This window comes from Ranitomeya variabilis, chromosome 4 (assembly GCF_051348905.1).
Source record: "Ranitomeya variabilis isolate aRanVar5 chromosome 4, aRanVar5.hap1, whole genome shotgun sequence".
In the NCBI taxonomy this organism is placed as follows: Eukaryota; Metazoa; Chordata; class Amphibia; order Anura; family Dendrobatidae; genus Ranitomeya; species Ranitomeya variabilis.
In genome coordinates this window covers 37,196,617-37,211,783 of record NC_135235.1, presented here as the reverse complement: position 1 = coordinate 37,211,783, position 15,167 = coordinate 37,196,617, and the positions used below count along the sequence as shown (strand labels likewise).

Sequence of the window (15,167 nt, the reverse complement as noted above, 5' to 3'; positions counted from 1 at the left end):
TATATAATGTACACATGAAATATTTATCTGCAAAAATCGCTATGAAAAAAGGAAGGTACTTCGCTCATAAATTGGCCAATGTATGTGAGCCCAATTGCAACGTCAAGGCGTCCTTCGTAATTGGGTCCCTGTCCTGTTTTTCTATCTTCATTGATGTTACCCCTGTTTTATGGGATAATTGCCACAAATCGCCTTCTATAAACCACTTGGCTGTAGCCATTGGTTCTTGGACTTATTAGAGATAAGCAAATCTCCCAAGACTTGTTTTAGACAGAATCCTTTTAAAACGTCCGGCAGACTCAATTCGGTCTGAATAAAATTTCTCATCCAAATAAATAGATATGAACTTAGTTTGGATAATGAAAATATCTTATTAAAGCAATTAAAATTCAAGAGAAGCAACCACAAAGCTAGATTAAAAAAAACAATAAAAATTCAGCCACTAGAGGGAGCTCACTGCAAAAGTTATAGATTTCGTTCAGTTGGAATTGTATACATCTATATGCAGTGAGCTCCCCCTAGTGGTGATTTCAGAATGTTGTTATTTTACAGTAAACCTAAGGCTGTAGGATAGCAGGTTATTATGCCTTTAAAAATTATTACTGTTGTACAGGAAAATAATATCTTTTCCCCTCCTCTACATGTACAATGTCATTTACAATACTGCATATTGACGATGGCTTATATATGCCCCAGCCAAGTTCAACTGCTACTTGTGCACCCCTGTAGTAAGGGCATGCTGGCACTGGCACTTGCCCAATTGTGCAAAATGGAGGCCAGGCATGTCATATGCATACAATCACACAGTATACAGTTCCTGGCACATTGTATTCCATTTTTATTGGATTGCAGCCATTAAAAGTTTTGTATGAGTCTGTATTAAACTATTGCTACTGGTGTCACAGGGTCTAAGATGCAATACCAAATACATCCCATGGCCAAGAGTGGCGCTGCTGTTCTCATGTTATTGCCATGTATTGACTCATATTTGCTTCTTCCCAGCTGTTGGGGATTGGAGGACGAGAGGGGAACCTGATTGCATTATTCCAAGAGGAGCACGGCAAGGCCCTACAACAGCTCCAGGTCTTCACGTTCTTCCCAGAGAACCCTCCCCCGGCCAAGAAGCCTTTTGAGAGGAAAACTATTGAACGCCAGTCTGCTAGAAAGACTGTCCCGAGTCCGGTGAGTGATGGGCGGCTTCAGCAGGGATGCCGTGTACATTTGACGTGTCGCCTTCTCTTCTTTATGGGATGTCCTGTTTTCTATAATGTAGTCCTTTACCGCCACAGGCCAAATACATCCCGCAGCTGGATGAACATCGGACGCTCTTACTTGCTAGATACCCACCTGAAAAACTCTACCAGGCTGAGCGCAACTTCAATGCTGCCCAGGACCTGGACGTTTGTGTGCTGGAGGGGGACCTGGTTGGCGTAATTAAACAGCAGGACCCAATGGGTAGTCAGAATCGCTGGCTGGTAGACAATGGCGGTAAGATATGAAGGGTTATTTTGTTCAGTAGTACATGAATACTAACAGGGGCATTATACTTTGTGATTTTTGAGGGGTTCTATCTCACAAGACCACTAGTGAACAATCTTCTGATATTTCTCTATGAAAAGCCCAGAGATAGGTGAAGGTGGACCTGCACTTACAAATCTAGCTGCATCTTCACTTCAACATGTCAGAAGTTTGGAAACATGGGGGTCCGGGTGCTGAAACCCCCCACCCAATGATGGGGCAGAAGTGCTCAGTCGGGTGCGCTATCTCCTTGTAAGCTGAATATGGACTCCTCCGTCTCCAAGAGGAGCAATATTTGGCTGAATGCTTCTGCCCCTTTGTTTTAGTGATCAATCGGGGGGGAATCTCAGTGTTCAGACCCTCACACATCAACATTTTTGTCATGCCCCCAAGTGCAGTTACTCATGAAGAATGGCCAGAATTTGGTTGGAGGAAGCCACCATTTGGTTCCTGGATCTGTGCCGACCTGGTCCTCAGATGGCTAAAAGTGACCAGCTCTAAAGGAGAGCTACACGCACGTGTTTCTGCTTTTCCTAGTGTAATAGGATCACATAAGGAATCCCCATTTTTACAAATGGACAGAGTACTAAATGGTTACTGCCAGGGGCGTCACTAGAAGAAGCTTTAGAGAAGGACAAGGATTGGCCTGGGTAAATGGGTGGTGGGCTTTTAGATCCAGAAGGTTGTGAAAGTGTCAGATCCAGTTCCTGCTTGTTCCCTCGTTGTACTGACCCTGCCTTTAAGAAACTTCATAACATGTTTATACTGCTTTTATTTATGCATATCAAACTGCAAAATATGAACTTTTCTGGCCGAGTGCCTCATCATGTGCTGGTGGTCCCCTGTGATTCTTGTTTCCAGACCTTAGATCTTCACCTTTGATTTGGTGACTGTGGTCCCTTTTGGGTGATAAATAACAATAATGAATGGCCAGTGGAAGCTCATGAAGATCCTACTCGTGGTTTGTCACTAATGACTATTGGACCTTGCAGAAGTTACCCACTAATCTTATCTTGTGTTATTTCCTTCCACAGTGACTAAAGGTTTTGTATACAGCTCCTTCTTGAAGCCATACAATACCCGGCACAGCCATTCAGACGCATCTATCGGCAGTCATTCCTCCAACGAGTCCGGCTACGGTGGTTCATCTCCTAATTTCTCAAGGCAAAACAGCAACAGCACTTTAACCATCAACCCAACTATTGGCTCAGTGAGTTTCACCGCCGCTTCCACCACAAAGTCTTCAATGGAGTCCTCCGTGCCGAGCAGCGGGCACCAAGACGCCAACATTTCTCCTAAATCTAGTTCTTCTGCTGAAGTGGCCTCAAGAAGATCTAGTGAAACAGACTCTGCTCCATTACCTCGGGTTCTGGAAAAGGAGAACCCGATCACCAGGGACTGTGCTGAACACAGTGACTCTAAACCGAGGGGGAGCGAAGCCGAGAATGGAAGCGTCTCAGCCTTACAGAACAACGGAGACAAAGGGTTAAATGCTGCTCATCACAAAATGTATAGAAGAAAGACTCCTTCACCCGTAGGAGGCGACCTGGAACCAGAGGGATGTGACTTGGAAGGGAACCAGGTGAGACGCCATAGTTGTTAGATAGTCGCCTTTGTTAAAAGATGACCTCTATCTTTATAAGAGATTGAGAACAAATTGGTTTATTTCCCTCTACATGTCGTATATGATATATTGTGTCTGCAGCTGTTATGTATGGCGTAATGCTCCCCCTCTACTGTCAATTCTAAGAATACAATCAACTACGTAGACACATGAGGCTGCAGGCCGCACGCATACACGCTGTGCACGCGGTACACACACACACACACACACACACACACACACACACACGCTGTGCAAAGCGGTATGCACACACATGCTGTGCACGCGGTATGCGCACACACACACACGCACGCTGTGCAAAGCGGTATGCACACACATGCTGTGCACGCGGTATGCACACGCACACACATGCTGTGCACGCGGTATGCACACGCACACACATGCTGTGCACGCGGTATGCACACGCACACACATGCTGTGCACGCGGTATGCACACGCACACACATGCTGTGCACGCGGTATGCACACGCACACACATGCTGTGCACGCGGTATGCACACGCACACACATGCTGTGCACGCGGTATGCACACGCACACACATGCTGTGCATGCGGTATGCACACGCACACACATGCTGTGCACGCGGTATGCACACGCACACACATGCTGTGCACGCGGTATGCACACGCACACACATGCTGTGCACGCGGTATGCACACGCACACACATGCTGTGCACGCGGTATGCACACGCACACACATGCTGTGCACGCGGTATGCACACGCATGCTGTGCACGCGGTATGCACACACACATGCTGTGCACGCGGTATGCACACACACATGCTGTGCACGCGGTATGCACACACACACACATGCTGTGCACGCGGTATGCACACACACATGCTGTGCACGCGGTATGCACACACACATGCTGTGCACGCGGTATGCACACACACATGCTGTGCACGCGGTATGCACACACACATGCTGTGCACGCGGTATGCACACACACGCTGTGCACGCGGTACGCACACACACGCTGTGCACGCGGTACGCACACACACGCTGTGCACGCGGTACGCACACACACGCTGTGCACGCGGTATGCACAAACACATGCTGTGCACGCGGTATGCACACACACATGCTGTGCACGCGGTATGCACACACACATGCTGTGCACGCGGTATGCACACACACATGCTGTGCACGCGGTATGCACACACACATGCTGTGCACGCGGTATGCACACACACATGCTGTGCACGCGGTATGCACACACACATGCTGTGCACGCGGTATGCACACACACATGCTGTGCACGCGGTATGCACACACACATGCTGTGCACGCGGTATGCACACACACATGCTGTGCACGCGGTATGCACACACACATGCTGTGCACGCGGTATGCACACACACACACACACACACACACATGCTGTGCACGCGGTATGCACACACACACACACACACACACACACATGCTGTGCACGCGGTATGCACACACATGCTGTGCACGCGGTATGCACACACACGCACACACGCACGCTGTGCATGCGGTATGCGCACACACACATGCTGTGCACGCGGTATGCGCACACACACATGCTGTGCACGCGGTATGCGCACACACACATGCTGTGCACGCGGTATGCGCACACACACATGCTGTGCACGCGGTATGCGCACACACACATGCTGTGCACGCGGTATGCGCACACACACATGCTGTGCACGCGGTATGCGCACACACACATGCTGTGCACGCGGTATGCGCACACACACATGCTGTGCACGCGGTATGCGCACACACACATGCTGTGCACGCGGTATGCGCACACACACATGCTGTGCACGCGGTATGCGCACACACACATGCTGTGCACGCGGTATGCGCACACACACATGCTGTGCACGCGGTACGCACACGGCAGCGGACACAAGTGGAAGAGGCCCCTTTTTGTGTATGTTGGGACCTGCTTGCTGATTTGAAGGTGAAAGTAAAGCCTCCCTCAACCCTTGCGGCTGCACATGTTGCACCAAGGATATGTCCGCTCCTGGTCTGTCCGGTGGAATCGGACTTTGCCCCAACACAAAATCTCAACCAGATGGCACGCTTCACACAGAAACCTCCAGCTTTTAGTACCTTTGTTCTGCCAAGTAATTGGCTAATTGCTATAGGATTTCTAAATTAAAACAAAAGACTGTATTAGTTCAGAAATATTTAGAATTGAGAGTCCTAAGTGGTTGATACCTTTTTAATGGCTAACTGAAAAGATGGTAACAAATTGCAAGCTTTCAAGACTACACAGGTCTCTAGGGCTCTTCCTCAGGCAAAGACTAAAAGAAATTCTGGAGAATCACATATTTATGCACAGCAAAGCACAGAAATAAAAAAAACAAAAACAAAACCAAACCATGGATAAGACAGGTGACATGAAGCAGAATTACCATGAGTGATAAACAGTTATGCAGGAATGAATGTGTCGCATGGATTTATGTCCTTTTACATCAACTAAGGAACTTGCCCCTCAGACTATGAGGGGTCATCACAACAGAGACCCCAATCAGATGACAATAAAACATTCCTTATCTAAGAACTGGCCCAATATTTATGGACATAACTGTTTATCACTCATGGTAATTCTGCTTCATGCCACCTGTCTTATCCCTGTTTTTCCTTTTTTTTTTTTTTTTTTTTCTGTGCTATGTTGTGCATAAATATGTGATTCTCTAGAATTTCTTTTAGCCTTTGATGAAGAGACCTGCGCATACCTCCCAACCGTCCCGATTTCAGCGGGACAGTCCCGCTTTGGCACCGGGGTCCCGCTGTCCCGCTTCGGGCATTTAAAATCCCGAATTTGCGGCCGCCGGTGAAGCCCCGCCCACTTCCGGGACGTAGAGAGAGCCTGTTTTTTTTTTTTTTTATATAAAAGCTGCCTCCTGACCGCCCGCGCAACACCCCCCCCCCCCTCCCGCCCCCTGTGCGGCGCTGCCACGCTGAAGGAGAGAGCCTGCAGCAATCAAGAAGAAAGGTCAGCGATTCACTACCTCTGGCTGTGTGTGCACGGAGCTCCGGCTTCTGCTCTTAGCTGCTATCCCGGCAGAGAAGGAGAGACGGGGGAGGTGCCGGGATAGTGCAGAGCTGTGAGCAGGAGACTGAAGACTTCAGCAGAGAGCTGCACATGGACATCAGCCGCCCCTGCATCACAGAGGAGATTGTGTGTGTGTGATGTGTGTGATGGCTGCGTGTGTGTGTGTGTGATGATGGCTGGGTGTGTGTGTGTGATGGCTGTGTGTGTGTGATGGCTGCGTGTGTGTGTGTGTGATGGCTGCGTGTGTGTGATGGCTGCGTGTGTGTGTGTGATGATGGCTGTGTGTGTGTGATGGCTGCGTGTGTGTGTGTGTGATGGCTGCGTGTGTGTGTGTGTGATGGCTGCGTGTGTGTGTGTGATGGCTGCGTGTGTGTGTGATGGCTGCGTGTGTGTGTGTGATGGCTGCGTGTGTGTGTGTGATGGCTGCGTGTGTGATGTCTGCGTGTGTGTGTGATGGCTGCATGTGTGTGTGATGGCTGCGTGTGTGTGTGTGTGTGATGGCTGCGTGTGTGTGTGTGATGGCTGCGTGTGTGTGTGTGTGATGGCTGCGTGTGTGTGTGTGTGATGGCTGCGTGTGTGTGTGATGGCTGCGTGTGTGATGCATTTGTGTCAAAGCTGCATGTGTTTGTGAGCTGCGTGCGTGTGAGCTGTGTGCCTGTGTGTGAGCTGCGTGCCTGTATGTCATTATACAGTATGGAGCATCATGTGTGGTCATTATACAATATGGAGCATCATGTGCGGTCATTATACAGTATGGAGCATCATGTGCGGTCATTATACAGTATGGAGCATTATGTGTGGCCATTATACAGTATGGAGCATCATGTGCGGTCATTATACAGTATGGAGCATCATGTGCGGTCATTATACAATATGGAGCATCATGTGCGGTCATTGTACAGTATGGAGCATCATGTGCGGTCATTATACAGTATGGAGCATCATGTGCGGTCATTATACAGTATGGAGCATCATGTGTGGCCATTATACAGTATGGAGCATCATGTGCGGCCATTATACAGTATGGAGCATCATGTGTGGCCATTATACAGTATGGAGCATCATGTGCGGCCATTATACAGTATGGAGCATCATGTGCGGTCATTATACAGTCTGGAGCATCATGTGCGGTCATTATACAGTCTGGAGCATCATGTGCGGTCATTATACAGTCTGGAGCATCATGTGCGGTCATTATACAGTCTGGAGCATCATGTGCGGTCATTATACAGTCTGGAGCATCATGTGCGGTCATTATACAGTCTGGAGCATCATGTGCGGTCATTATACAGTATGGAGCATCATTTGCGGTCATACAGTATGGAGCATCATGTGCGGTCATTATACAGTATGGAGCATCATGTGCGGTCATTATACAGTATGGAGCATCATGTGGGGTCATTATACAGTATGGAGCATCATGTGCGGTCATTATACAGTCTGGAGCATCATGTGCGGTCATTATACAGTATGGAGCATCATTTGCGGTCATACAGTATGGAGCATCATGTGTGTTCATTATACAGTATGGAGCATCATGTGCGGCCATTATACAGTATGGAGCATCATGTGGGGTCATTATACAGTATGGAGCATCATGTGCGGTCATTATACAGTATGGAGCATCATGTGCGGTCATACAGTATGGAGCATCATGTGTGTTCATTATACAGTATGGAGCATCATGTGTGGCCATTATACAGTATGGAGCGTCATGTGTGTTCATTATACAGTATGGAGCATCATGTGTGGCCATTATACAGTATGGGGCACTGTGTGGCCATATTTTTTTGTTTATAATTATTGTATATGAAACAGTGTGATCGGCAGTGCTAAATGGGTGTGGTTGGGATGTGGATATGGGTGTGACTAATTATGAATGGGTGTGGTCAGAGGCGTGGCCTAAAATTTGCCGCGGCGCGCAAAGCGCGCCGCAAACTTTGTCCCTCTTTCCCATCTTCAAAAGTTGGGAGGTATGGACCTGCGTAGTCTCGAAAGCTTGCAATTTGTTACCATCTTTTCAGTTAGCCATTAAAAGGTATCAACCACTGAGGACTCTCAATTCTAAATATTTTTCTATCTACTGGCTAACACGGTACCACGATATATATCTTTCCTGTATTACTTCAGAAATAGCGCCCCTCTTTGTTCACAGGCCATGTCTGGCATTGCAGCTTTCTGATCTGAAATACGAGACATCGTAGAAAAGAGGGGAGTTTCTAGAGAAAGAAAAACAGAATATATTGAAGCTGAAGTATAAGAGCTGACGCCATCCTTCTGTTTCTTTCTAGGTGTATTATGCAGTTTATTCATTTAAAGCGCGTTCTCCAAACGAACTGTCGGTCACAGCCAATCAGAGACTTAAGATCCTGGAATTTCGAGATATGAATGGAAACGGTGAATGGTGGTTGGCCGAGGTGGAAGGAAGGCGGGGCTATGTCCCATCCAACTACATTCGGAAAACGGAGTACACGTGAGAACCGGGAACCCTTCTCCAGCCATTAGGACACAATCTGTGCCTTGTTTTTCCTGAGATGACTTTGTACATTTTTTTGCTGCTGAAATTGCTTGAACATTTACAGAGAATGTGGTTTTATAGAACATAACGTCCATACTAAGAGGAAGGGGTGTGACGGCGCGTGTGTGGCGTCTGGTTGGTGCACCGACGCAGCAAGCAGAGTTATTAAATATGGGCCGCTTAATCCGGGGTTCTCTGAGCAATGATTGAAACTCCACCAGGTGTATTCATCAAACTTAGGTCGTGCTGGGCTTTGTAGTGCCGTGACTATAGTGAGTGCATAGGATGGAGTTGTATCCAAACCTTGGAGATGACATATGAAAATATCAGTCTTACAGATGGCGCACAATAGGTGGGGGGTCCCCGTTACAGATTTAGCACACCAAACTTTAGATATTCCATAGATATTAGAGGACTTGTCCAAAAATAACAAAACCCTTTCCAAAAATTTGCACCACACCTGCCAATGGGTTGTGCCTGGCATTGCAGCTCCGCTTCATCGAAGTGAACAGGACCGAACTGCAATACCAGCAACAACCTGCAGACAGGTGTGGCGCTGTGGTCATGTTTTTCTATTCATTTCACAGCAAAATGTCACAACAGATTAATAAAGGGTTGTGTATTAAATGGACAAGAATCTCTGCTTTATGTTTTCCATCAAACAATGACTTTCAGGGAGCGCCCGCCAGATACTAGTGACATTCTCTCCGGTGTGTGGTGCTGATTGCAGTTTGCAAAGCAGTATTACTATTTTCCCGGGAATTATATATATATTTTTTAAAATTTTTGGAGAGAGAGAGTGAGTCTTAATACTAATTGCAAGGAACCACAATTGAAGGGGCTGTGATTGACATGTAAAACATGGCTGCTTTCTTCTACAAACAGCGCCACGCTTGTTTACAGGTGGTGTCTGGTATTGCAGCTCTGCTTGGTTGAAGTGAATGGGGCTTAATGTCAGACACAACCTGGCACTGTTTGTTTTTTAAAGAAAGCAGACAAAATTTTTGTTGTTTCTGAACGCTGTACTGAGCAGGGCACGGGCGATGCCTTAAGACGTGTGTAGCCGCCACTTGCTAGTAACATCATACATGGCCCATAGGGATGGCTGGCAGCCACAGGCAGATCATTGGTTGTTCATGTTCAATTCTTTAAAAGGGTTGCATGAAAAAAAAAATTCTCAAACAGCGCCAGTCATGTCGACGGCTGTGTCAGGTACTGCAGCCTAATTTAAGGGAATGAGGCTTTACCGCACTACAAGACACAGCAATGGACAGTGGAGTGGGGACTTTTTTTTTTTTATCCCATTGCCCCTATGGGTCTGTGTTACTATATGATGGTTACAATCCAAGAGTTCTCTGTAAGTGAAGTAATCCCAGAATCTAGGATCCCCCAAGGTCATAAGTCTTATGTATTGGATAGGGGGTTAACATGCTGATTGATTGCTGGGAATCCTTGTGATTCTGAGAAAGAAAATGGCGCTCTGTAGATCCCCATCTTGAATGGAGCAAATGTGCACAACATGACGCATTCATTGTCTATGGGACCACTTTCTCCTACAGTCCTATAGACAAGGAATAGAGGTCTCCATTCAAGTCCTGTTCTAGGGATTCCTGGGGGTCCCAGCTGGCAGATCCTCAGTAATCAGCAAGTTATATCCACTATCCCAGGAGATAACACTTTCAAAGAACTTACCAAGACGGATCTCGATCCCAGATCTCCGCTAATCTCTGGCCTCTTCACAATATGCAATTTCTTATGAAATGACGCCTTCCATACGATGTGCATCACACAGACCAGACCCTTGTGAGCAAGTAACACCCTGAACATTCACATCTGACTACTGAAGGGAGTGTAATATCCGTGCTGTAATATTTGTATTATTATTTTTCTCATTTTATGTGTTTTTACAGACGTAGCCTTTGCACATTTCCACATAGGCACCTTTTTTTAGATTTTTTTTTTATTGATACAGTTTGAGTTTAGAACAAATTTTGTACATTATTGATACATTTTTGTGTATTTTTTTTTATACTGTTGTGTAATTTTTTTTTTTCTGGAAGTGGGAGAGAAGACAGATCCTGGGGTGGGCAAGAGAGGGGGTCTTCCTGCTCCACTTTTTAGAGGATGTGGTTCAATAAGGAAAATCAAGTTTGATCCAATTGTGCAATGCTATAATGGAACCAATAAACCTCAGATATATTCATTACGTTGTGGTCTTGGATTTTTTTATTTTCAACCCAATTTTGCTCTATAAAATACTGTAAACTTCCATTTAATCTGATAATCCAGAAGGTTTTACAAGTTGCCGCTGAATTCTAAGATAATTTGACCAGGCTGACTGAATTAGATTTGCATCCCTGCAGCGCCATCACAGGAGAAATGAAGAATTACACATTTTCAATTGAAAATAGCAAACTGCCTATTTAATGTATGGACATGACTAGTCCTCCAGAGAACCAGACTCTTTATATCAGGTCGCTCTTTAGTCTGGCTAAAAGATGAGGCTCCCCCTCTATTACCTTGGAAAATGCTGCTTCCATGCAGATATAGAGTTAATCTGCAGGTAAACAGCGCTATAATGCTGCTTGGTCACCTTACTGAAAGTGCAGCTACTGGGAAAAAATGAACTTATTTCTTCCTTGGAGCCGCCGGCTTTCAGTCATAGGGGCATGCACGAGTGTCTACAGTCATAGCCCTGTGAGAGCTTTTGACAGCTGGCTCTGCAGTGTGCATGTGCAGAGCGAGCGGTTAGCCATCATTTGCAGTGTACAGTGCGTGACTGTATCCACTCTTGCACACCCCCATGACTGAAAGCCGGCGGCTCCAAGGAGGAAATGAGTTAATTTTCTCCCAGTAGCCGCACTTTTAGTAAGACGGGCGAGCAGCATTGTAACGTTATTTACCTGCAGATTAACCTTATATCTGTAGTTGGAAAACCATGATTTAACTGCAGATATTGGGTTAATCTGCAGGTAAATAGCGTTACAATGCTGCTCGCCCACCTTATTGAAAATACGGCTACTGGGAGAAAATAAACTAATTTTCGCTTTGGAGTCGCCAGCTTTCAGTCATGGGGTATGCAAGAGTGGATACAGTCACCGCACACTAAACTCCAAATGATGTCTAAGCTCTCACAGTGCTATGAGCTATGACTAAAATCCGGCGGCTCAAAGGAGGAAATAAGTTCATTTTCTCCCAGTAGCCGCACTTTCGGTAAGGTGACTAGGCAGCACTGTAAAGGTATTTACCTTCATTTTAACCCCATATCTGCAGATTAATAATTTATTTCCAGGATGACCGGTTTCCTTTTAATCAGAATTCCTTATAGGGGAAAAAAGGGAATCTTAATTCAATAATTCGGCCAACCACTTTAATGGTTCTGTTTGGTGACAAATACCATTTTAATTCAGTCAAATTATCATTTAAAAAAATAAACAAAAAAAACATTTTAAATTAAAAAAAAAAAATCTTTATTTTGTCCATAAAAAAACAGTAAACCAAAATGACACAATAAGACGAAATGATACAATGTTACACAGGAACAGATGCTGCAAATCGATTTGCTGCGTGGGAGCGCAGAGAACCACCTCCTACCTGATGATATTCCAGCCTTCTTTTTTGATTAGCCGGCCTGCCGTGACCTCATCATTGCGACGTATCGTGCCAGGCCTGCTAATCAAAAGAAGAGCCACTGATGCCGGCAGGTAGGAGGTGGATCTCGGGGATCCTGTCCAGTGTCCACAGATTTCTGATGTGGACCGGATCCTGTGACGCGAGTCGCACAAACTCTCATACATGAGTCTAATTAGTCACACATATTACAATGTATTGGGTGGAAACATGGAGATGATGGGGGTTATTGGCTGGCGGGAGGAATGTTGTACATGAGGTAGTGATCTCCAACCTACAACTGCTCTCATGACCTGATGTGCATGCTGGGAGTTGTAGTTTCACATCAGCTGTGTCTGGTATTGCATTATCAAAGTGAATGGGGAGGATCTGCAGTACCAGACACAGCCTGTGGACCAACAGTGGCGCTATTTCTGAAAAAGAAAGCCATTATCTTTTTCAACCTCATTCATCCCTTTTTGAACTATAAAACCACTTCTGTTCATAAACTGAATGTATCTGCATCTATTTTGCTTCTGCTTCTTCTACCTTTTAGGTTAGTGAGGAAAAGGAGGGGTTGTTTGTAGTCTGAAATCATGGAGACACATAGTTCTGCATAGGAGCTGTATGCACAAAACAACAGTCGAAAATTACCTACCTGGATACCACCCATCCTTATATTATCTCATATATGGCTCGTTGGCCACAAAACTTTAACATACCATAATTTACTCTAAAAAATCCTCTACTAGAATGCTTGGGTATCTCCTTCAGTCGTGCTGGTATATGTGGTCCATCACCTACCATAAGCTTATGGTAGCACTATAAAGAACAGAGATTCCGCAAGACTTGCATTGTGACTTCTAAGTCTCACAATTACTATCATTCACCCGTTACATCATTTCGGTCGCCTTATGAACTGCTATCCAATCAATAATGTTTCCTTCTTCTCCGGCAAAAGTGTTCTTTTTTTTGCCCAAAGTTTGGATCTTTTACCAGTTTGTTTTGGGTCATCACCTATTAATGCTCAGTCCAAATTGAGAGTCCGATCCGACACGTCTGCCTCCTCCAGGCCTCACAATGACGTGATGTTGCTGCTCTCAATGCCAGCATCTTTGGCCATAGATGCAAAGTGTCCTGTGGTTGCCAGGAGGTCTCCCGGGCTATCGTACTCTATAATCTTTCCCGCGTCCAACACCATGACTCTGCAAAGGAATAAAACCGAAATGCAATGAATTCCTGCAGCTGCACGGTCGGATTTTATATACAGTATGTCTCCATTATAGCACATGGCACTGCACTTGAAAGCTGCACCTAGACGCTGTGTAAGCAGGGAGTTCATCACTACACGAATACAGCACCAGAACAACCATCACTACGTGACTGTCACCAGAACCACCATCAGTACATAATATAATAATGGCGCTCTGCTTATTTTCCATTAGGGTATCTTCCAAATGCTGGACACCATAATTGAAACCAAATGGCCCCCATTATAGTTACGCTACATTAGTTTCCATGCAGAAGAGGGTCCCTGTGCAGCCCAATAGCTCGTCATAATGCACAATTCCACCTGCTTTGCAGGCAGTAGTGGCCACCTTACCACTGGGGCCCTGTGAAGCTGCACAGGTTGCTTCATTTTTACATCCGCCCCTAGATGCAGGGCTTATAGCTGCTATTGGGTCTGAGATGTGCTGGCATATAGCTGCTACCATGCGCCACCACTAGGAGGCGCTCACTGCATACAGAATTTCAGTGCTCTCCTTGCATTTGACGCTAGTTGAATGAATCCATTACAAGTATACAAAAAAAAATGTCATACAGGTATAGTATGATTTTATAGAATACTACATTTTGGGATTGTGACCCGTTCTGAGTTTTGATATGATGTTGCCCAATTTCTATGAAATTTGAATGCAGCTCTGGAAGGGAAAGAGCTGCATCATATATTGATCCTGAGTTACAGCCCATTCTCCACAACAATCTAGATGTATAAGCACCAGACTGCTCCAGCTTTCAACATTTAATTCAATGCACAGGTGAGAATTTCCTGTTTCGGTACATGACCAGTGCAGAGGGTCATAAGAGAAAGAGGTTTATGGTCATGTGAAGACACAAAGTTCTCTGGACACAAAACTATTAGGGATAAGTAAATTGAAATAAATAAATGATCAGTGGGAGTGGTGTAAGTTTAAGCTGGTGGTTCTAGTGATTCATTCATGTACTAATGGTGGTTCTGGTGATGTATTTATTTACTGATGTTTCTGGTGCCATATTCATGTACTAGTGATGGCTCCGGTGCTCTAATTATGTACTAATGATGAGTTTGGGTTCCTTATCATGAACTGATGTTTCTGGTGATGAATATTATCAACAGAAACATCATTACTACATGAATACAGCACCAGAACAAACATCACTACGTGATTGTCACCAGAACCACCATCAGTACATAATATAATAATGGCGCTCTGCTTATTTTCCATTAGGGTATCATCCAAATGCTGAACACCATAATTGAAACCAAATGGCCCTCATTATAGTTACGCTACATTAGTTTCCATGACTATCCTTGGGTTTGACATTTAACATATAGGATGAAAATTGTTATTTTTACCCTGTATTGTGTAAATGGGGCCGCAAAAAAAAATATTCTGTATCTAACGTTGAAATTGCACTCCCCGTTAAGTCACGTCCCTAAAGTACACCACGTTTTTTCTTTTTTACTTTTGCTGATAATTTTGTGTGAAAAAGGTAACCATGCTATTTGTAATGGCCATCAAATCTTGTTTAATTGACCCATTGAAGGAGAGGGGGGTGCATTAGAGGTCCTGTTAACTTGGTCTCTGACCCATT

The 15,167-nt window shown here is 45.4% G+C and overlaps 2 protein-coding genes across 3 annotated transcripts in view; one reads left to right on the top strand and one right to left on the bottom strand.

Moving 5' to 3' along the window:
- The window catches only part of DNMBP (dynamin binding protein), a 99,848-nt gene extending 88,940 nt beyond the window's left edge, over positions 1–10,908 (top strand). For both annotated transcript variants that reach the window (XM_077258351.1, XM_077258352.1), the window contains 4 exons: positions 1,003–1,182; positions 1,290–1,488; positions 2,553–3,100; positions 8,476–10,908. In XM_077258351.1, coding sequence (XP_077114466.1) covers positions 1,003–1,182; positions 1,290–1,488; positions 2,553–3,100; positions 8,476–8,661 — 1,113 coding nt within the window. In that variant the 3' untranslated portion in view covers positions 8,662–10,908. The remainder of the gene's footprint in view (positions 1–1,002; positions 1,183–1,289; positions 1,489–2,552; positions 3,101–8,475) is intronic.
- Positions 10,909–12,160: 1,252 nt separating this feature from the next.
- The window catches only part of ABCC2 (ATP binding cassette subfamily C member 2), a 59,363-nt gene continuing 56,356 nt past the window's right edge, over positions 12,161–15,167 (bottom strand). The window contains exon 32 of the mRNA XM_077258350.1: positions 12,161–13,516. Within this exon, the coding sequence (XP_077114465.1) occupies positions 13,387–13,516 (130 nt within the window). The 3' untranslated portion in view covers positions 12,161–13,386. The remainder of the gene's footprint in view (positions 13,517–15,167) is intronic.